The sequence below is a fragment of the Manis pentadactyla genome, chromosome 3 (assembly GCF_030020395.1).
Source record: "Manis pentadactyla isolate mManPen7 chromosome 3, mManPen7.hap1, whole genome shotgun sequence".
Classification (NCBI taxonomy): domain Eukaryota; kingdom Metazoa; phylum Chordata; class Mammalia; order Pholidota; family Manidae; genus Manis; species Manis pentadactyla.
Window position 1 is genome coordinate 127,686,322 of NC_080021.1, and position 22,094 is coordinate 127,708,415.

The following is a 22,094-nucleotide window of genomic DNA, read 5'->3' on the forward strand; positions in this document are numbered from 1 at the left end:
GAGCCTTCATGGCCTCTGCTGTCCACTGTCCCTCCTCCTGCTGGACAAGCCCTGCCCTCCAGAGCCTGTTTCCTGGCTGGAGGCGGGTCCAGGACACCCTCTGCAGGTGAGTGCTCACAGAGGCGGGACTGAGGCCCAGGTGCAGAGCAGTTACACAGCTAGAGCGGCATGTCACCAGGTAGACCCACGGGGGTGTAGGGAGGAGCCCCAGCACCTGCATAAGCTCACCTGGGCCCTGCCCACTTCACCTAAGCCTCAAACCCACCACACCTGGTGACCAGTTTGCCCATTTCTGGCTCCCACACTGACCCACTCATCCCCAGGTAGGTGCCCTGTGGGTGTGCCCACAACTGTGTAGTGACAGGGGTCCTGGCATGGTGTCACGGGATGTCAGAGGGTTGGGAGTACCTCTGCTTGCTCCTGAGGCCCTACAAGCAGCATTCATCTCTGTGGCCTCCCCGACACGGGTGGGAATGGCCAGCACCCTGCCCTCCCACTGGAGCCTGCCTCTGCCCAATGGGAGAGCAGGTCTCCGGGCACAGCACAGGGCCCAAGGCACAGCTGTCTGATGCCCTGGGTCTTTTGGCCCCTACCCTGCAGGGCTGGGTTGAGGTCCAGGCCCTTCCCACCACTGTGCCTCTCTGTCAACCACACACCTGACCATAGGTGGGCCCACTGGGGGCCCTGCCCTGAGGCTGTGTCCACCTGCTGGCTGCCAGCATTTATTTACTCAGACAGGCACTGCCTGCTGCCCACCAGGGGCACAGGCACAGACCTCAGTCCACCACGTGATGCCAGTGGGCATGCTGGTGAGGTTCTCAGCAAGGTCTGGTGGGGCAGGCCCAGGCCCACAGCCGGCACTCCCAATGGGAGTGCTCCCATGGTAGCCAGCTGCGAGAAGAAGGCAGAGGGGGGAGGAGGAGGCGGGGCTTGTCACGTTTGGCTCACAGAGTAAATGGCGCCGACAGGCAGGCAGCAGACAGAGGGACAGCATGACCACGGGCTCCACCAAGCGTCTCTGGGCACCAACCAGGGTGCTCGCTCCACCTTCCTGACCCAGATTCTGCACGGCCACATGGTTTGGGCCTGGCTCGTTGTCAGCCAGCGCACCGCCCTGGGCTTGCTGCTGGGGCTGCTGGCAGAGGCCAGGCTCTTTGTGATGTGCCAGGTGACTCTGGGCATGTGGTTGCCCTTCTGGGCCTCTGTTTCCTCCCCTCTGAAGCAGAGGGGTGCTCCAGGGCCAAGTGTCCTGTGGCCTGTGGGCCCCTCCACAATCTGGGCACCCTTTGCGCCATCATGTGGCCTCTGACACCACCTCCCAGATGAGCATGGGCTCTGCCCTGGGGGCTCACAGAGCTGAAGGTGTGGCCAAGATTCAGCTCACGGGTGCTGGAGCCTGGGACTGCGGGGCCCCCAGGCTGCACGGGTCCTGGGCTCCTTGGGGGGCAGTGGTCAGAGCCTCCAGCCAGCACTGCTGCAGCTCGGTGAAGAAGCACTCAGGTACAGGGCCTGCAGGGCCGGGCGCAACTGCCACACACGCCTGTGTGCAGCCCCTCTGCAGGGTCCACGCTCACTGTGCAGCCGGAGAGGGGCAGGGCCTGCGGTGGCTGGCCATCCTGCTGAAAAGGAGTCACAGATCAGCACCCCGTCTCTGGGGCCCTGGTATCACTTAATACTGTCTCCCTGCTAGCAGGCAGCCGGGGAAACTGAGGCCCGCAAGGTTGGAGAGCCCAGGCAGCGTGTCCCAGGCCCCTGTGGGCAGCACACCTGGGGTTCTGGGCTGCAGGGAGAGGGGCTGACTCCGACACAGCCCTGTGGGTGGGACACCCCTGACCACCCCCTGCAGGTGCAGCACTAGCTCCTGGGGGCTGACTCCGGGATGGTGGCCTCCACTGAGCTGCAGGCCCACTGCTGCCCAACACACCACACACAGCACACATCACACACCATGCACACAACAGAACAACCACACGCCACACACACATACATACACACCCCTCTCTGTTGACTGTCTGGAGCAATCATGGTGCACACTGTGGGGTCGGGGAGCCCCCAGATGCACGTGGTGGTGGAGTTCCTGTTCAGACCTCAGCACTGGAGGTCCACATGGAGGAACGCCCTGTGCCATGGGGGTGCTCCCTGGAGACTGTTCTACACTCAGTTCCCTTAAATGGGACTCAGCCACAGCCTGGCCCACCTAGAGCCCTTGGAGCCCTTGGAGAGGGAAAAGAGAATAAACAGCTTCCCAGGGGACCCCGATATGCAGCTGGCCTGAGAACCATGGGCTGTGTTATGTGGAGAAGATAGAAAAGTGTACTTTTTTGGAAAACCACATTCTCTACTCCCCAGTTTTCCTGTCACCACTTGGAGGAGGGCTTGAAAGGTGGTGGCCACCCCCAGGAGGGCAGGCCACCCCCAGGAGGGGCTGGTGCACACCCTGGCCCCCCAGCAGTGGCTCAGGTGAGGCATCTCCCCTGCAGGCCCTCAATCAGGGTGACCGTGAGTGAAGGTGGGACTTGTTCCCATCTGCTGTGCCCTGAACTGGAGCCCCCAAATCCATGTGTTGAAGCCCTAACCACCCCTCACATGATTGTATTTGGAAATGGGGAAATTTAGTTAAATTAGTGGGCCCTGATCCCATATGACTGGTGTCTTTATAGGGAGAGGAGCTCAGGACAGACACACAGAGGGATGGCCATGTGGGGACACAGGGAGGACAGGGTGTCTACACCCAGGAGGTAGGCCTCAGGAGGACCAGCTCTGCCAGGACCCTGATCTTGAAATCCAGCCTCCAGGACTGGAAGAGAATAAATTTCTGCTACTTAAGCTGCCCAGCCTGTGCTATTTTTTATGCAGCCTGAGCTGACTGATGCACCATCTAACTCCTGGTATAAAGGGTTCCCAAGCCCTTGGCCATGACTGGATCCTGAGAAGTCCAATAAGCACACATGATATTTGGTGTTCAACTGCCAGCTGCTCCCAGGGCCTGTAGAACCCCGCCCGGTCCTGGTGGCAGGGAAGCCGGCAGCTCTGGGAGCACAGCCTGCCAAGTGTGCCTGGGACAGGTGCTCCCATCCAGAAGGCTCACAGGATCTGCCCACCTACCTCTGTGCTGTGCTTGGACACAGGCGGCACCTCGAGGCTCAGGCTCGCGGGAGCCACCGGCTGCATCAGGAAACACCCTCGGCAGACACGGCTCTGCCTGCCATTCTCAGCCTTGAACTCAGAGCACTTCCCACAAATGACCTGCAGGACAGAGAGCACCTGTGATCCCAACCTACCGAGGACAGAAAGCTGTCCGGGAAGAGGCCGGCCGGGCCACAGGCCAGGAGAGACAGCCGCACGTGGAGGGGACGGGCTTCTCCATGGGCCCTAGGGGCCGGGGGCCTGGGTGGACGACCTGTCCCCTTGCCTGGAGGGTCCAAGGTCCAGGGGCCTGCATGCAGGGAAGGAAGACTGGAAGGAGGCAGTGAGCTGGGAGAAGGGTCCAGCAGAGAGAAAGAGGACAATGAACCAGACGCAGCCTGAGAGCTGGGAGGAGTTGGAATGGGGAAGGGGGAGCTGAGGGGCCTGCCGGTGGGGGTGGGGGGAGCACAGGTTAGTAAGAGGTATGGAAAAGTCACTGAGAGGCTTAATTCTCACCCGCCTATCCATCCATCATCCACCCCTTCACTCCCCACACCGCCCCCATCCATCCACCCACCCACCCACCCAGCCAGCCACTATCCATCAGTCCACCCATCCATTCACCCACCCACCTACCCATCTGCATACCCATCCATCCACCTGTCCATTCATCCACCCATCCACCTGGGTACCCACCTACTCATCCACCCACCCATCCACCCATTCATCCATCCATCCATTGGAGGACCCATCCATTTATCCCCCTTCCCTGCCACGTGCTCAAGGTTTTAGGCAGGGGTGTGACAGCAAACACCGTACCAGGCCTGGCTGCCATTACCCTTTGGAAAAACAGCTCCAAAGCTGGGACCCACTTGCTAACATAGATTTTAATTACTTAATCTAAAACAACTTGAGTCCACAGTCGTCCTTTCTTGGGGGTAATTTTTCTTCTTCATGCCAAACAGCCATCCTCAGAAGAAGGACTTTGGGGGTGGGCCAAGTCAGGGGGAGTGGAGAGGCCTGCACCTGAGTGCCCACTGGAGGCAGCACCTCTCATGAGGGCCCACTGGACCTTGGGCACCACTGCAGTGCCAGGACCCAGGTGACAGAAGGGGCCCCTCCATGGTCATACCCTGCACCTGTCCTGTCCCCTTCACCTCCCTCCCATCCCCCTGCTCTCAGGCCACCCACCTAGGGGCTCTGTGGTTCCAAATCCTGCACTTCCTGAAGTGCAACATGTGTTGTCGGACACCAGAGAGAATGAGACTAGCTTCCACTTCAGGCAGGCTACCTCCTGTCTGCATGAGGGCGTCTGTCCTTGTGTGTCCTTGGGACCCAGGCAGAGCTGCTGTGGGACCACGGGGATGGCGCTGGCGCCCCAGACTCACCACCCCGCACAGCTTGCAGCGGTGCTTCCTCTTGGTGATGGAGTTGAAGGTCTCCCCACAGCTCCAGCAGCCCTGCTTCTCCTTGTCCCACCTGCTCTTAGAGGACCCCCTCCAGGGCTCGGGCTGCGGGAGGTGAACAGTTGCAGTCAGCATCCCAGTCTGCAGAGGGAAGGGAGCAGGAGCCCCTCCGACACCCGCTTCACAGGCCACCATCACCATCTCCCCCAGTAACAGTCAAAGGGGTCCAGGACGTTATGCTTGGAATGACTTGGCCCTACACAGAGGGCAGCAGAGATAACCTGGTGACAAGTGGGAGAGCCCATGCTGGGAAGGGCCTGCACAGGGGCCCAATGCTGGGGCGGGGGTGTCTGGGCCCCTCCCACCCACCCTGGGGTCCAGAAGCAGGTCTGGGGCTTTGGTCCCTGCCTCTGTCTTCCACCACCTGAACGTCCCACCAACGAGGGCAGAACTGAGTCAAGTGAGAAATGACAGGAAGTCATGGACACAGCGTAGCTCGTGTTTACAGACGTTAGAGCTCTCAGACAGCTGAGAGAACACCCTAAAATGTTTCTAAGCTTAAACATGTTGTGTGTTTAGGTCGAAGAGATTGCAAGGACCACATGAGCTCCTCAGAGTAAGGAGGGATTGGGGCTGGAGGGGGTTCTCTTCTACTTTACCACCCGAGCTTTTACAAATGAGTATTTGCTCTTTTCATTGTTAAATGTGTTTAAAACTTTTTGAAAGTCTGATGCTGTTCAACACTAAGGCATAGGTCCCATGAAAAGGTCCAGGATGCGAACAGGCCAGACTCTTTAAAGGCGCCAGGTCACACTGCTAGGGGAGACCGAGGCGCCAAGCAGCAGGCCACACATGGACACTGGCACCAGAGGATACGGAGGGGCATGGCTGAAGTCTGCATGGAGGTGCCCAGAGAATCCCACAGCTGTTTGGGGTCAGGGGAGCTTTTCTTATCTGACTCTCTTATAGGATTTTCTCACTTGTTCACCAAGAACATCTTGTGAAAGAGGAAGAAAACCAATAAACAAGTGAGGTCGGGTGGGATTGGCTCAGGCTAGGGGCCCACCCGTGTGGTGGGGGACAGGTCTTCCTGGTTCCCTTTGGGATGAGCTGATAAATGGACACAGGCACGTGGGGACATCAGGAAGGCCTGGCCCACATCTTCCATGGAGGGGCAGAACTAGGGCTGCCAGCAACTGCCAAGTGCCTCCTCCCTAAGTGCCCAGCCAGGAGGTTTCCTGCCAAGGGCCTGGGGCATTTCAGCAGCCTTTTCGCTTGTTACAGGGAAGCAGGAAGAACACTGGGGAGAATCGGGTTTCAAGTGGTGGTCTTGCCCACCAGCCCCTGCGGATGGAAGCTCCCAGTCACCCTTGGGTCCTATAGGGTGAGAACCAGTCCTGGGTCTCAGCCCTAGCTGCTCTGCTGTTGGGCAGCTCTGCCCCGGAGCCCAGAGGGTGGGTGCGGGGCAGAAGGACAGGGTCAGCTCTGTACATACCCCAGGCGGTGGGGTGGCAGCAGAGACTTAGCTCACATTGTGGAGGGGTCCACCTGTTGCCAGAGTGGGTCTGGGGCCCCAGAGGCCTTTCAGACTCTTTTCAGACTCACTCCTGTGCTTCTGAAGAGCTATGGGACTTTTGCAGAATGGGAAGGCTTGCTTTCTTCAATGCTGCCTTGTGAAACTTCCTGGTCTGGGCTTATCTTCTCTTAGGAAAGTGGGGTTGCAGGAACCATGCATCTGAGGACACTAGGGTTCAGGAGTCAGACCAGCACACCACATGTGGGTTTCCTCTTCCTCCCCAGATGGGCTAAGAAAAACTTAAGTGTGGCTCTTTGGAGCAAAGTCACTTTTTCTGGTGTCAGAATTAAAGCTAATTTTAAGTGCCTTCCACAAACACCCCTGAGCATATCTCCAATCAAGCCCTGCGTGGCCCCAGACTGAGCTGCCCAGGCCCACCAGCCCCACTCACAGGACAGAACCATGGCCAGCCACTTGCACAGCGGCTGGAGCTGTATGTCTGTGGCTGTTTTGTTTGTCTTGGAGCCTGGCCCCAATGTCAGGGGAAGGGACAGGGACAAGAGACCTGAACTTAAGTGGTGACCCCAAGCATCTGGCAAGTGACAGATGCTGCGGAGGCTGAGGAAGGCTGAGCCACGGGCAAAAGGTCCGGCCGCCGAGCACGGCCATCACCACCTCCAGGTCTGCTGACAGGTGGACTGGCCCAGGGGACCCTTCCAGTTACCTTCTCACCCACAGAAGGACATGGGTAGCTGATGAGGGACACATGATGGGAGCTAACATGGCTTCTTGCTCATGTCCTCACCCAGGTGGACGTTGAAGGTGGGGGCGCTGAGGAGTGGGGACTTTCCCTAGGACTCCTGTCAGGACCCACATCACAGGTTAAAACATTTAAAAACGTGGCCTTCAGGTCCTTTCCGGCTAGAACATTCTCTGATGGACCAGCCCCACCTCCTGCTGCTCTCTCCCAGCCTTGAGGCCTGGTCTTCTCTGCCCAGTCCCTCTGACCACCCTTCCACCTCCCTGTGTCCTGGGACTGAGGTCTATCTCCAGCCCCCTGAAGACTTGTGTCCCCAGGAGCACACATCCTACACAGATGGGGGTCTCTTACCCACCTTGATGCCTCCAGGCCTGCCCCAGGCTGAGGAATGGATGACATAGAGCCCTGTGTGGGGTCTAACTTGGCTCCCCCGAGGGGCAGGGAGGGCTGTGCTCTGGGCAAAGGGTCATCACAGAGGCTGTCAGGGACCCTGGGCTGAGGTACCTCAGAGCTGACTGGAAGCCTCAAGTCTTGCGGCAGAGCAGATGTAAGTGAGACCTTCTGGACAGAGGGAACAGCAGGTGCAAAGGTCCTGGAGTGCTGCTGAGCAAGGGGAGGGCAGAGCATGACAGACAGAGAACACCACCTGGGGAATTTGTGGGGCTGTGACCTGACAGTCTCTCCTCTACCCCAGCTGCTTTCTGCCTTCCCAGTTACAGTGAATTACTGCAGCCACCATGTGGCAGCACCTTTCAAATAAGGGGGCTCCCTTCTCTTGCTTGACCCCCATGCCTATTGTGACCCCAAAATGCTCCATCCCTCCTCAGGAGCCCAAGAGCTTCTCAAGGCCTTCCCCACAGCCGCCCAAGGCCATGGGGATTCAGGGGGTGCTGGTGGCCCAGCCAAGCTTCTGTTCTCCTCATGGAGCAGGTCAGGTACTGGTGTCCTCGGGCCACACAGCATGGTCGAGGGGACCCAGGTTTTCTTACTAAAAATTCAAGTCTCAACAAGAATGCTTATGCCTGTGACCAGCGGGACAGCTGCCCTCCTTGCCTCTGCTGCCTTCCCACCATGGGAGTTTGTGGCTGGAGGCCAGGCCTGCTCATAGCAAGCCCATTTCTTCCTCCTAAAATGGGGTCATCCATGGCAACACCCAGCCCAGCCCCTGGAAGAGAACCTACAGGGTAGTGCTGGTTCCCAGAGAGGAAGGAGCTCCAGGACTTGATACTGGATTCAGACCGACTCACGCCCGTGAACCGAGGGAATATGGAGTGCTACCTAGACCCCAGGAGGAAAGCCCTTCAGGAGCAAAGCATGGCTGGGGCTCATTGAGCCCAAGTGGGCAGGACTCCGGCTGTTGCCCTGAGCCTCGAGAGCAGAACCAGGGTACCCAGGAGAGTCCCCTTGCAGAATCCAGGGTGCTGCACTCCCCATGTGGCCAAGAGCTGTCATTGCCATTTGCAGTCACTGCTTCTAGGCCTAGTGGCTAATCAGGATGTCCTCCTGTCCTGACGCTCACTATACACTAGGTGCACACACTTGCCCTCCTATCTAGTCCCCCCAACAACTGACAGAGAGGAGGGATTGCGAAGTCCAGGGGCCCTCCTGACTGAGCCCCTTCCCATCCCCCAAAATGCCAGCCAGGGGCTGACCTTTCTCTTTGGAAGGCTGGCCTCCTATGTCTGGGCGCCCCCTCGATTCCTGTCTTACCCACACCCATGAAGCAAAGAGCACGGCCCAACTGTGTGACAGCACCCAGCCAAGGGCCCCGGGGGCTCCCGCCAGCCCCGCTGCACAGCTCCCAGAGGTTGTCGGTGTGGGGCCCTGAGTCACATGGCATGGGGCTGGACCCTGCAGCTCACCCTAAGGTCAGCCTGCTCTGACCCCATCCTCTGCCTCCTGCCCCTGCTGGAGCTGGGGGGTCACTCACCACTGCAGCCGCCCCTCTGCCGTGGGCCCCCAAGGGCTCCTCAGAGCCGGGGCCCACCATCTGCAAGGGAGAGCCAGCCAGGGTGAGCGGAGGTTCCCTGGTGGGGGCTCAGCAGGGACCACAGGGACATCCCAGCCCTTCTGTCTGACCACGGGGTCAGGAGAAAGACTGAAGCTCACTTGACTTTGGGGCAAGCGAGCTTCAGTCTTTCTCCTGAAGCTCGCTTGCCCCAAAGTCAAGCGAGCTTCAGTCTTTCTCCTGAAGTCTTTCTGCTGGATTCTAGCCCCACCCTCATGCCTCCTGGGGGAGAGCTGCACTCTGCCTTCTAGGGCAGGGTGGGGGGCACCTCTGGGGGACTTTAAGGGTAGCTGTGGTCAGGTGTTCTGTTCCTGGCCACCTCCTTTCAAGGCAGGCAGCGGCATGTTCCTTTGTCTGGGAGTGATGCAAAGCTTCCTCCAAACATGTCCAGAAAGCAAACAAAATCCAGTAGATTTGATGCAAATGTTATGAGGAAAACAAAGTGGCCTGGACCACAGACCTGGTGAGGCTGTGGGAGGCCCACCCAGGTCTGGTGCTGCCTTCTAGGGGCTCTGGTCCTGCTGGGCTGTTATCGCTTGACTTCCGGATGTCTGATGGGGGGCTCAGAGAGGGGCCCTTGCTCTGAAGTTCTGTGCCCAGCTAGGAGGTAGCCAGGGCCTGGGGCAGCCCCCAAGGGGCAGCTGCAGCTGAGCCCCACAGCTGGCCCTCGTGGGGACCCTGCTTCCTGGCTGCCCCAAGTTCCTGGAGTGGCTCTGTGTGGGAGTGCAAGAGCTGCCCCCACTGATAAGACCACAGCCCTGCGGTGCCTGGGAGATGTAATGCCTCCCGTACAGCGTCATCCAGCCCAATTTCCTTACTGCCCACCTGAGTGCCCACCCCTGCTGAGAGGTCCAATGTCCCCAAGTGGGCACTAATGTGGGTGGGCAGTGAGTACACTGGCCAACCCCTGGTCCCTGGCTTCCCTCCCAGACTCCAGCCCTCGGGCACACAGCCTGGACCACCTGGTGATGGGCACATGGTCCCTGTAGCTACTCCCCGTCCAAGTGAGCCGTCAGCAGGTAGACAGGCCCTCCCATGACCCAGGAGCCCTGGCACTCACAGGGGGTTCTGGAGTGAGAGCGGCCTCATCCTGGCCGAAGGAGCTGCTGAAGGCCTTGAAGCTCTGGCTGTTCTGCTTGTGCTGCTCGACGGTGGCCTGGATGACCTGAAGCGAGACCAGAGCACATGGGCCCGGAGAGCTCATCCAGAGGGGGGGCAGGGGGGCCTGTCTCCCTGAGGATGGGGTCTGGTGGGCAGCTCCAGTGCACCTACAGGCAGCTGGGCCCCTCCTGCAGTCTCCTCCCCACACAGGCTTTCTGGTGGTGTGTGGATTCCCAATTTCCTGCACTGGCATTTCCACCTAATTACTATTTGAATTTCTTTCTTCTCACCCAAATCTCTCTTCTCCACAAGTCTAACCGTCAGCTTCCTGCCTCGGCCCTGCTCTGTGGCAGCCCTCCTGACCCTCACCATCTCAGGCTTATGTCACTGTCCCCTCTATTCCAACGACGGCCAGTTCTGAGCTGAATTGGCTCTGGCTGCTCCAGAGTGCCACCCCATCAGGCTCTGTCCTGCCAGTGGCACACGCCGCTCGCCCCACAGGAGCCAGCTGTGGTGGGGGGAAGGGCGATACGGGCTCTCAGAGCCACTGGACAGTGGACACGCGGCCCTGCAGCGGGGCCGCCTCCCAGCCTGCCCACCACAAGGCTCTTCATGGTTATGTATTCACTGAGGCCCAACACACACAAGAAGTGAAGGCACAGGACATCTGAAGGCCCTCTGAACATGGTCACACCACCACCTCAAGGCAGGCAGCGGGCAGGAACTTCCTGGGGAGTCACAGGCCACCCCATCTGTTGTTCCAACGTGAAATGGCCATGCTGGTCAAGAACGTGGTCATTTGATTACTTTAGAACTTTAGGGTCTTCACCTGAATCCATTCTTTCTTCTCCTCTTCTGTCCTATTAAAACAAAAGCAGTATTTTATTAATCTGGGCTTGGATACAGCCTACAAACTCCCCTCAGGCCTGTAGCACCTGCCCGAGCTGCTCACTGCCTAGGCTCAGTCAGCCCAAGGTTTGCGAGATAGGCCCTGAGGGCTCTGGAACGCTGGCCAGATGTGGCCAGGTGGGATCAGGCACAGTCAGGTGGGTCAGGGGTGGCCAGGTAGGGGCCAGGAGTGGGGGGAAGAACTCTCTGCAGTGGTTGCAAATCAGTGCCACCCTAGACTATGGTGGGTTGCTATACAGGCCTCATGTCACTGGCAGAAGTGAGAGATGGGAGGTTCCACACACCCTGCCACCTGGTACTGCCTTGTTGGGCAGTGGGACAACAGCCCGTGAAAGGCGAAGCACCTGTGCTGCCCTCCGGCCAGCAGTCCTGCTCCAGGAATCCTGCAGATCTAATGGCACATGGGTACAAACCCAGGGCAAGGATCTGAAGCACCGTTTGCAAGAACAGCAGGCCCCTGCCCATGTGTGCCTGTCTGTGAGACTGGGTGGATGATCACAGGGGAGAACTATGCTGCTTTATGGGAGGGGATGGTTTCTGATAAACTAAGTGAAAAAAGCAAGATGCAGAACAGGTTGCACAGTAAATGGCCCTCTGAGACTTTAGATTTTAGTACTCATGGTTGAGCACAGAAATTCTGGAAGGATACATCAGAGATGCTTAAGAAAGCCTGCTGGGGGCAGGGGACAGGAATAGGGCAGAGGGGTAATTTTCTTTGACTTTCTCTTAATACTGTTATATTTTAAACAACAATAAGTGAGTAAGATGAATAAAAGACAACAGATCACAGGGCTATCCAGTTTAGAAAAGAAGCCACCCATGATGTCAGGTCAGAGACATTCACGCAACAACAGACCCTGAGGCAGCCCAGCATACCGTGTTTGCAGCTCCAGGGACCTTTTCCTTCCCACTAGGACGAAAGTGGGGGCAGCGTTCGGCTTGACGACATCCTGCACCTAACAGCACAAAAACCAAGACTGACACAAAGCAACTGGTCACTTCGCAGCCCCGAGCTGCGGCTCCATGCTCTCAGACACGGTCTTCCTGGAGGAGGGGGCAGATGTGACCCAGTGGGCTGGACACCGTATGAGCTGATCCATGAAGGGGAGCAGACCTCTCAGCCTCTGCGCTTGGAACTGTGCTGGCCAGCCCACCTGCCCTGGACCGCTGGGCCCTTCCCCATCCAGACACCCATGGCATGACCCCTGACAGAGGGATGGGATGCTCAGAAAAGCCAGGAGAATCTCCACCACTCTGCTGGGGCTCCTGAGCCCCGGGGTGTGGTGCCCTGGGTCTCCCAGCCCCTGTGAGGTGGAGAAACCCCTCACCCCCAACACTCTACCCCAAGGCCCCTCAGCCTGGCCACCTTCAGAACCACAGCCTGTGGTTCTGGTCTGCCCAGAATCTGGGCCAGTGGTCTCCCAGCAGGACTTCCCCCGATGCCCCAAGGTTGAGAATGTCTGTGTGAGCACATCCAGCTAAGCACGCATGACTGATTTCTTACAGAGAAACACTGGAAAATGATTTATTCTAACTATGGAAGAAAGAAGGTTTTTCCTAGTTAGTCATTATTTTTAAAGGTGTTTTTTCAACCTGGATTCAGATAATGTCAAGGTAAGAAGTGATTTTTTTTTATTATCGGTAAGGCAAACCTTCACTTTAGTACTGACTAAAGTATTTTATGTAGCCAATATTTTTGGGGTGCCCCTTAAATTCAGAACCTCCCCCACAGGAGAGGAGGCTGATTCCAGGCCCTGCAGCCCCCATGCCAGGGGACATGGATGGTCTTAGGAAATAGGGGCAGCAAGGGCAGTAGGTCTGGATTTGGGGCAGAGGCACCTTTGAAACCTCCTCTATGTCTGAGATGGTGTCAGGGAGGAGGGAGCATGAGATCGGGGGGTCAGGGGCCAGGAGGGAGGATGCCCCTTCCCTGTGCACCCTGAGTGCCAACCTCACAGGAAGCAGGGGTCTGCCCGAGTTCTGAGGCTTCTGTCCATGAACACCAGACCAGGGTCACCCTGGCAGGCAGGCCCAGGAGAGGGCTGGGGATCCTGTCCGGTGGGTCCAAGATGCCAGGCCAAGTCATCCTCGGTGATGTTCCTGCCACGCCTGGGTCACAGACTGAGCTGAGCCCACAGGAGCGTGTGGGAGGAGGGGTGACGCTTCAGGTCCCACCCCACCCCATGCCCTCCCAGGGGAAGCAGGGGTTCACCCACCTGGAGGTCTGAAATGTCCATCTTCTCCCGGACACTGAATTTTTGCCCCATGAGCCGCAGTTTGGGTACACAGTAAAGGATCATGCTGTTGAACTGCAATGGGAACAAGCCCGGGTGAGGGGAGGCAGCAAGGGTGCTGGGCGGGAGGCCCCCGGGGGAGAGGTGTCCCTGGGGCAGGGGATGCAGGGGGTGTGGCACTGGGGTGGGCTGGGGCTCAGGCAGCAGGCTCACCAGGAAGAGGTGGCGGTCCTGGACTGCGCCACTCTTGGCCGACAGTTTCTGAATGTGGCCCTCCTTGATGAGCTCGTCGGCAGGGTTGACAATGTTCTCCTCCCCTCCCAGCCGCTCGTACACCTCCAGGAGCTTGTGCATCTTCTCCTGTGGGAGACAGGACTCAGGTGGCCAGCGGCCACAGGAGTGGGCCTGACGGCGGGGGACCCAGGGAGGACCGGAGATTGGCCTGCAAAAGCGTCAGGTGAGGCGGGTGCCGAGCCTGCTGACCACGGGAGTGGAAAGATGTGGGACCGTGCCAAGGACAGCAGCCAGTCAGGAGGGTCCCCATGAGCAGAGCGCAGTATTAACTCACTGAGCTCCAGCACGGACCCTGAGAGGAGGGTGCCGATTGGCCCCAGTTTACAGAGAAGGAAACTGAGGCACGGAGAAGTCAAGTGAGCTGCTGGAGGAAGACATGCGTGTAGACCACACATCCCCATACAAGCAGCCACTTCTCATTTCTCACTTGTGAGAGATGTGGGGTGAAAGAAATAATTCACTTTCTCCTCAAAATCCAGAGTGCCCATGTGACCATACCCAGGTCTCAGGATGGGGACAACCAGGGTCAGATGGGGACTGGAAGCCTGGACAGCCAGCCCTGTGAGGGGTGCCGTGCCTGCCCAATTGACATGACAGGTTGCAGTGTCGGCCCAGAGTTTCTGGGGTTTTCTAGGAAAGCCAGGAATTTGGGTTTTCTTGTGATGCCCTGAACTGTCATTCTGGCAGGACATAGAGATTCCTGCACCCTGACCTGTACGCAGGCCCAGCTGGGTCCAGGAGGCCTCCCCAGCCTGCAGACCCCATTACTCGGTGTGAGATCAAGGGTTGCCATCCCCTCCACCTTCAGGCTGTGTATGGAGGGGATTGGTGTAGGAGGTCATGGTCATGAGGGGGGACCCACGATGGGATCAGAGCCCTGAGAATTCCTCTGCCCCCAAGAAAATGCTGTCTGCAGACCACACACAAACCTGCCTGCGTCTGGGACTTCAAACCTCCAAGCTGCAAGCAAGATCTGGAGTGGACGTTGCCCATCTGGTGGTTGCTACAATCTGACTGCGGCTGGCACCAGTGAGTGACAGGGACACTAGAGCTAGTGCTGCCTGAGCCAGGTCCTGCGCTGAGCACTGTATGAGAGTGGCTCTCAATCCCAACACCTCATGAGGGAGGCTCTGCCAGTGACCTCAGTTTATAGATGGGGAAACTGAGGTATGGGTGCTAAATAGCTTCCAGTGCTGGTAAGGGACAGGCCACTTGGCCCCATGCTGGCAGACAGATGGGTGAGAGTGGGGCTGGTGGCACCTGCCATGCTGTGCCCTCATCACATGGGGCCCAGCGTGCCCCACCCCCTGCCCCGCACTCACCATTTTCCGAATGGCAGCATTGGAGTGCTTGGCGGCTGTGGAGATGAGCTCCAAGGATCCTGCAGGGTGAGGACCTGGAGTTGGGCCAGGCTCTGCCCTCTCCGACCCTTTCCCAGGGGGTTGTCTAGACTGCTTGTGGCCCTGCACACACACCCCATTTGCTGGGGCCTTGCTGGGGCCACTACCCTGCACAGATCCTTACCCAGGGCTGCCTGCCAGCTGCTGCTCAGGGACCAGGACTGGCCGCCTCCTCAGAACAGCATCCACCCCTCACACCGCATGGCTGGGGGGGTTTTCCTCCGCCCTCAAAGGATCTCAGCCACTTCCCCCAGTGTGCTTAGGGGGTGCTTGGCACGCTCCCTCCATCTCTCTCTCTCTGTCTCTCCGCCTCCCTCTTTCTGTCTCTATCTCCCTCTATCTCTGTCTCTGTCTCTGTCACCCCATCTCTGTCTCTCTCTTTCTGTCTGTGCGTCTCTGCTTTTCCCTCTCTGTTTTTGTCTCTGTCTCTCTCTTTTCGTCTCTCCCACCCTCGTGGCTTTGGGTTTCCTCCCTGCTCCTGCCACAGGAGCCCCTGGCCCCGCCGGCTCACTCTGTGCATCTCTCCAGTCAGGGGCATCCCCTGGGAGCCTCAGCAGGTAGTCCTTGAGCAGCAGCTCGTAGCGGGGCACCCTCTGCACAGGCTCCAGCATGTGGTGCTGCAGCGTCAGACTCCCACACACCTCCTGCTTCTGCGGGGAGACACGTGTGGCCCTGGCCCCACCTGCTTATGCCCCCTGCCTCCAGAAGCCCTGGAGGAGAAGGAGGCTGCCCAGCGCACCCACACTGCTGGCTGTAGACACATTTCACCACAGGGGAAACTGAGGCCAGAGAGGCTGGCCAACAGAGCAAGACCTAGGCCGGGCCAGGCAGGCTGCTCTAGAGCAGAGCTTGCTGCTGCATGCATGGCGCCCCTCCCTGTGACCTTCCCGCCAGCACCGGCTCAGGGGCCAGAAGCTGGGCTCTGCTGGGAAGTCAGCCTTCAGGGAGGCAGGGGCCCGAGGGCCCAGGGGTCATGCCTGGCAGCTGCTATGGGTGCTGCCGTCCCTCTGTGATAAGCAGCACAGTGGGCGCGGGTGTGGGACGGGCTGCTGAGCCCCAGCACCTTTCACGGTGCCCACCCTCTTTCTGGAACACAGCCCCTGCCCTCAGACCCCCAGCACCTTGTTGGGTCCTGCTGGCCCCTCAAAGCTGGGTCAGCTGCGGGCACAGCTGGCAAGCTGGAGCAGATGTGGGGTGGAGGAAGCCAGGGAGGGCCCCAACATAAGGGAGAGGGTGCAGGGCAGAAGGAAGGGCACTGCATCAGTGTCCTCTCTGAGGAGGCATGTGGGGGCACCTAGGGCCCCTCACTGGGGACTCCTGGGCCACTGCCCAGTGACAGCAGGATCTAGGGGGAGTGTAGAAGGTCATCAAGGGGCCACCCTGAATCCAGGCCCACCTCCAAACCCTCAGCAGAGAGGGCTCAGTGCCTATTAACCCTCCAGGGCACAGCAAGGAACGTATACATGTGTGTACGTGTGTGTGTGCACGTGGGTGTTCATGGGCGTGGCACTCATGGTAAGTAGGATGTTGGCACAAGCAGCTAACAAAGTCTCCATGAAAATAAAACTGGACTGTGACTTCATACCAGAGTCCATCTGGAAACTATTCTGGGATAGCACTTTTAATTCTAAAATAAAGCCATAATATTAGAAGATAACATAATTTATATAATCATGGGTTGGGGAATCCATCTGTAAGCATGACTTCAAAGATTTTTCTAAAGCATTATTTTATTAAGAAATGGGTGAATGTGGCTACTTAAAAACCCAAACAGCATTATAAATAAGGTAAAAAAAATAAAAGATCAGTGGGGAAAAATAATCTGTAACACATAGGACAGACGACAGCTGAGGTTCTTAGCATATGCAAACCTGGAGACAGGTAAGAAGAGGCAACACGGCAAGAGAGGACAGCAGCCAGACAGGCAAGCAGGACGCTCGCAGGAGAGGAAGGGAAAGGCAAGGCAGCGGTCCCCAGATGCCTGCACTGGCCTCAGAGGGAGAGACTGGCAGGCCAGGCCTGCAGGGCGAGTTGGCAGCCACACAGGCCACATGACCTCTTTAAGGCACCATTTCCCCACCCATGAAATGAGAATGACGGTTTGTCCCTGGGGGTTATTTTAAGGATCAAGGCATGGACAGAGCATCTGGACACATACCACAGTTTTACTGATTTTCTCTGTGTTAAACCACAAACCTGGCACCAGGTCTCTGGAAGCCGCGGCGGCCACCCTACCTGGATGCCGTGCACGATGTCCTTGAACAGCAGTGAGCGCTGGGTCCAGGAGCTCACCAGCTCCACCGCCCGGTCGAAGTTCTTGACATACTCGCCATACATCTTGAGGAATGGGGCCAGCTTCTGCAGGATGTCTCCGAGCCGGGGCTTTGTGTCCCTTTGTGGGAGGGCGGGGTCATCAGAGAGCGAGCTCTGGCTGAGGCTTGGGGGGCAAGGGGATGGCGCCTGACTCTCAGCTCTGGGTGGTGGGGGGCAATCCGGTTACTGCCTCTGACTCGTGCGCTCCGCTGCGGCACGTGGGTGGAGATAGAGCATGACCTGGAGGTCATTGGGAGGGTCAGCACAGCCATGGGACCACGGTGCAGAGCCAGGCAGTGTTAGGAGAAAGAGAATGGCTCTGGCAAGGGGCCAGGGTTACCAGAGTCAGTGCAGCCCCACTTTACTCCTGTAAAGTGAGGAAAGATGAGACAAAATGGGACAGTCCGTGCTCACGATGCCGTGGGAAAGCAGCCCAGGGAGGCACTGACAGTGGCTTGAACAGTGGTTTGGAAATAACTTTCAAGAAACGTAAAAGTAGTCTTCAACTTAAGCACTGTGGGGCATTTATCCTAAAGGAATCATGCAAAATGAGGAAAAAACGGCATAGTCACAAAGCCATCCTCTCAGGATTAATGGAGCCCCTGCATGCTCTTACTCAAGGAGCCACACGAGCGTCTACATGCTAACAGCGTCTCCAGGGCCTTGAGGAGAAAACTGGTTCCTAGCAGGTATGGGCTGTGTCAGCCAGAGAGCCAGGCCAGCCCTGAGCTTTGACCCGATGGCCCTGGGGACACAGCACGACCTACTCTTCAGGTGGAGTGCATCCGTCTAGAGATTCACAAACTGACCTGGATGCTGGCTGAGCCTTCCTGGTGAAGGGACACCCCTCCCAATGAAACTCCTGGCCTCCGTGCTCTCCCTGGCCTGGCTGTAGCTGAAGAGGGGGCTCTTGTGTCCACAAGGAGCCAGGCTCCTGATTCCACAGGAGAAACGCACGCTGGCCAAGGCTGGGCCAGGGAAGAGAGGACAGTGCAGAGGCCCTTGCAGCAGCACCCAGAATGGGAGGTGGGGGTGGGCACCAACGTGGAGAGAGGTTGGGGCCACCCCACAATGCTCATTATCGTGACTCCCCGCCAAGCTGTCCCTCTGCTGAGAATGAGCAGAAGTGGCAGAGGGGCAGAACAGCCCAAGGTAGCATGGGATACAAGGTGCTCTGTTGAGGGGAAATCTCATTTTTTTCAAGCAAAGGAGGGAAAATAAACCAAGCACATCAGACCTCATTGGAAGTCCCAGGAAGCCCTGAGCAGGAATTACAGGCCACTTGGTCTGCAGATGGAGAGGCTAAGGGTTGGTCACACTGAGAAGCCACGGGGTCAGAGTTGGCCCAGGACCGAGCAGGAAGGAACCCAGGGCACTGGGAAAGGGGCCCACATGCGCCTGTCTGGCTCTCAGGCCCATGAGCCCCAGACGTAGAGGCCACTTGGCAGTGTAAATTTGACAAAGCCGCTGGGACCCTCAACCAGCAACAGTGTGGGGGCAAACTCCTCGGGGGGCGCTGGCTGCCAGCTCCAGGCACCATGAGTCACACTCACCACTCCTCAGTGATCCGCGTGCGCAGCTCAGGCAGGAGGAACTGCCCATGGAAGCGGTAGATGGAGGAGATGTTGGAGAAGATGCCCGTGGTGACTTCCTGGGGGATCCCTGCTTCTGTCAGCTGGGCACAGAAGACCTGGGCAGGAGAAGCCCACACAGTGGCCAGTCACGACAGCTGCTGCTGAAGGTGTGGGGGTGTGGGAGAAGCCGCCACCACCTCTCGCCTTCTCAGAGAGCCGCCTTCCGTCGGGCTGGCTTGGCCTCATGGCCTTAAAGCAGCCTTACTTATGGCTGAGGACCAGAGGTGAGGCAGAGACAGTCCCCAGTGGGTGGTGGCCCATCTGTCCCCCTCCCACTCCTCGTGGGAAATAAAAGGTCCCCATTTCCTTTCTTTGCTCTGTAAGCTACAAACAGAAGCAACACCTGTCAGAAACCTGGGTTTCTGCTGGAGTTTTACTTCTGTGCTCATAAACTCCACACTTTCACATGCACTGGGAGAGTGCCATCCATTATCCCAGCCTCTTATGCAGAAAGATGTCCAGAGGCCATTTACATGCTCCGATAACATGACTGTCTGGAAGAAGGCCCCCAAGGTGACAGGACAAAACCTTTGTTTGCCCTGGAGCTACAACCTTTGAAAGCAAAAAGTAACAATTTCTGGAAGAGATTTAACTTTGCCCAAGTTTTTTTAATTTAAGTCATTTGTGCTCCAACTGTAAGACCTATTCAATGCTAGCAGGCAGAGTTTGCCTCTGAAACTGCCACTAAAGCTCTGGTGGTGGACAAAGGCAAGACCTCAAACACATGGGCTACCTGGTCTAGCAGGTGCAGCCGCCTCACATAGGTCTCCTCGGTGCGCAGGAGCTCCTGGGCAATGTGGAGCAGCTTCTGGGGCCCAGAGCACTGTAGAGAGAGCCACAGCTCATCTGGGGAATATGAGCCTGGGGGAGGCAGGGTTTGACAAGGGATGACCAGGGGCCTCAGAGGGCCAGAGGAGGCTGCTAGGACTGGGATGTGGGGCTCAGTTCTCACAGATGGAATTTCCAGGGAGTTTTCTGCAGAAGGGACAAGTTTCTGCCACCCCCTAAAATCTTCTACAGCCCAGAGACAACTCCTCCCTCCTAAGGCCAGACCACGGAGCAGCTGCAGTGGCCACATCAAAATATTCTGTGGAGTGACATCAGCAATATGGCAGACAGGAAAGCCACAGGTCCCTCTTCCCCTATAGAGACGAGGAGTTAACAACAATATATAAACCAGAATACCTTTGTGTGAACTTCAGAGAACCGTGGAAAAGATGCAGCCCTGAAGCCACTGTAGATCCAAGAAGAGTTTCCAGCGAATGGGGCGGGGAAACTGACAACCTTGGCCTGCCCTTTCAGTCACCCCCCACACAGCACAGTGCAGCATGAGCAGGGAGAAACCTCCTGCGCCTGAGTTCCTCTTTCAGGATGCAAACAAAGGAGTGAAGTGTGCAGTATATATTCTGCCTTGTCTGGGGTTGCCTGAGGGACTGGTTTCTCTCTTGCCTGCTTGGAATGCTGTCACGACTAGTGCTGATTTTTGAAAGCCAGTGAAAACAGAGGCAAGCAGCATGTTAGAGCTGGTGGTCTGCAGGCAGATGCCAGAGAAGCAAGAAATCAGAAAAGTTAAAAAAGTCCTAGAACCTCTAGCCAGGCTGAATGGTGAAGGTGTCCCCCTGCACAAAAGCCATCATCAAAGACTGGAAAGGTGGTTGTTTCCCAAATGTCAAAATTCCAGCCAAAAAAAAAAATTACAAAGAAACAGGGAAACATGGCTCAAATAAAGGAACAAAATTAAATTCTAGAAACCAACCCTAAAGAAACACAGACCTATGAGCTCATAAAAAATTAAAATAGATGTCATATAAAAATGTTCAATGAACTATAAGACAACAAATAGGCAACTAAGTGAAATCATGAAAGTGATGCATGAACAAAGTGAGAATATCAACAGAGACGGAAATAAAACAAAGAGCCGAAAAAATTTAGAAATGAGAAATACAATTAACAAGACTGACACACTCACTAGAGAGTTTCAACAGTAGACTTGATCAGGCAGAATAAAGAGTCAGCAAACTTGAAGATAAGTCATTTGAAATAATTGAGTCAGAGAGGAAAAAGAAAAAAGAATAAAGCAAACGGAGCCTAAGGGAATTACGGGACATGATAAAGTGGATCAACATGTGCATTATCGGAATCACAGATGGAGCAGAGAGAGAGAGAGTGGTAGAGGGCTTATCTGAGGAATTAATGGCTGAAAATTTCCCAAATCTGAGGTAAGAAATGGGCATATAAATTCAAGAAGCTCACATAATTCCAACTAGGATAAGTTTAAAAAGTATCACACTGAGACCCATTACAATAAAAAAAGGAGTGAGATGATAAATTTAAGTGCTGAGGGAAAAAAACTCACCCCAAAATACTGTATCTGGGAAAGTTATGCCTTTGAAGGCAAAGAAGAAATCAAGACTTTCCCAAATAAAAAATGTTGGGGAATTCATTACCACTAGACATGCCCTACAAGAAATGCTAAAGGGAGTACTCTGAGTTGTAATAACATGGTAGACAGCAATAAGAAGCTGTTAAAAATATAAAGTTCTCTGGTAAAGGTAAATGCACGGACAAATATAGTAACCTATATTATTGTAATTTGGTATATAGAATTTAAATGACAAAAACATTTAAAAACTGTTAGTCTATATGTCTATGTTAAAGGGCATACAATATATAAATATGTAATCTGTGATATGAAAAACAGAGTGGGAGAAGAGGGAACTGTAAAGAAGTTGTTTCTGTGTGCCATTGAGATTGAGTTTTTACCAGTTTAAAATAGAATGCTATAACTTTAAGATGTTTTATGTAATTTCAATGGTAAACACAAAATGTCTATAGAATATATGCAAGAGGGATTGAGAAAGGAATCAAAGTACATCATTACAAAAAATTCAATGAAAAAAAGGAAGGCAGTAAAAGAGGGACAAAAAACCTGTAAGATATACAGAAAACAAATAACAAAATGGTAATAGTCCTTCTCTCTCAATAATTACTTTAATGTAAATTTAAACCCCCTAACCAAAAGGCATGGATTGGTTGGATAGATTTTTTTAAAAGCACCTAATGATATACTGTCCACAAGAAACTCACTTTATATTTAAAGACATACATAGGCTGAAAGTGAAAGAATGGAAAAATATATTTCATGTGAATGGTAACCAAAAGAGAGCAGGAGTGGCCATACTTACATCAGACAAAATAGACCTAAAGTTAAAAACTGTTCGTGATGCAAAGAAGGACATTATATAATGATAAAAGGACCACTTCACTGTGGAGATATAACAATTATATATATTGATGCACCAAACCTCATAGCTCCTAAATACATGAAACAAACTGACAGAATTGAAGAAAGAAACAGCAACAAAATAACAGTAGACTTCAATACTTCGCTTT

The 22,094-nt window shown here is 55.7% G+C and overlaps 1 protein-coding gene across 1 annotated transcript in view; it reads right to left on the minus strand.

The window, feature by feature from the left end:
- Positions 1–700: 700 nt before the first annotated feature.
- The window catches only part of FGD3 (FYVE, RhoGEF and PH domain containing 3), a 42,131-nt gene continuing 20,737 nt past the window's right edge, over positions 701–22,094 (minus strand). The window contains exons 5-18 of the mRNA XM_057498427.1: positions 19,435–19,524; positions 18,621–18,757; positions 16,990–17,146; positions 15,266–15,404; positions 14,677–14,735; positions 13,274–13,420; positions 13,043–13,135; positions 11,703–11,782; positions 10,747–10,777; positions 9,877–9,981; positions 7,313–7,408; positions 4,515–4,637; positions 3,106–3,246; positions 701–1,619 (exon numbers count right to left, since the gene is read on the minus strand). Of these exons, the coding sequence (XP_057354410.1) occupies positions 1,497–1,619; positions 3,106–3,246; positions 4,515–4,637; positions 7,313–7,408; positions 9,877–9,981; positions 10,747–10,777; positions 11,703–11,782; positions 13,043–13,135; positions 13,274–13,420; positions 14,677–14,735; positions 15,266–15,404; positions 16,990–17,146; positions 18,621–18,757; positions 19,435–19,524 (1,521 nt within the window). The 3' untranslated portion in view covers positions 701–1,496. The remainder of the gene's footprint in view (positions 1,620–3,105; positions 3,247–4,514; positions 4,638–7,312; positions 7,409–9,876; positions 9,982–10,746; positions 10,778–11,702; positions 11,783–13,042; positions 13,136–13,273; positions 13,421–14,676; positions 14,736–15,265; positions 15,405–16,989; positions 17,147–18,620; positions 18,758–19,434; positions 19,525–22,094) is intronic.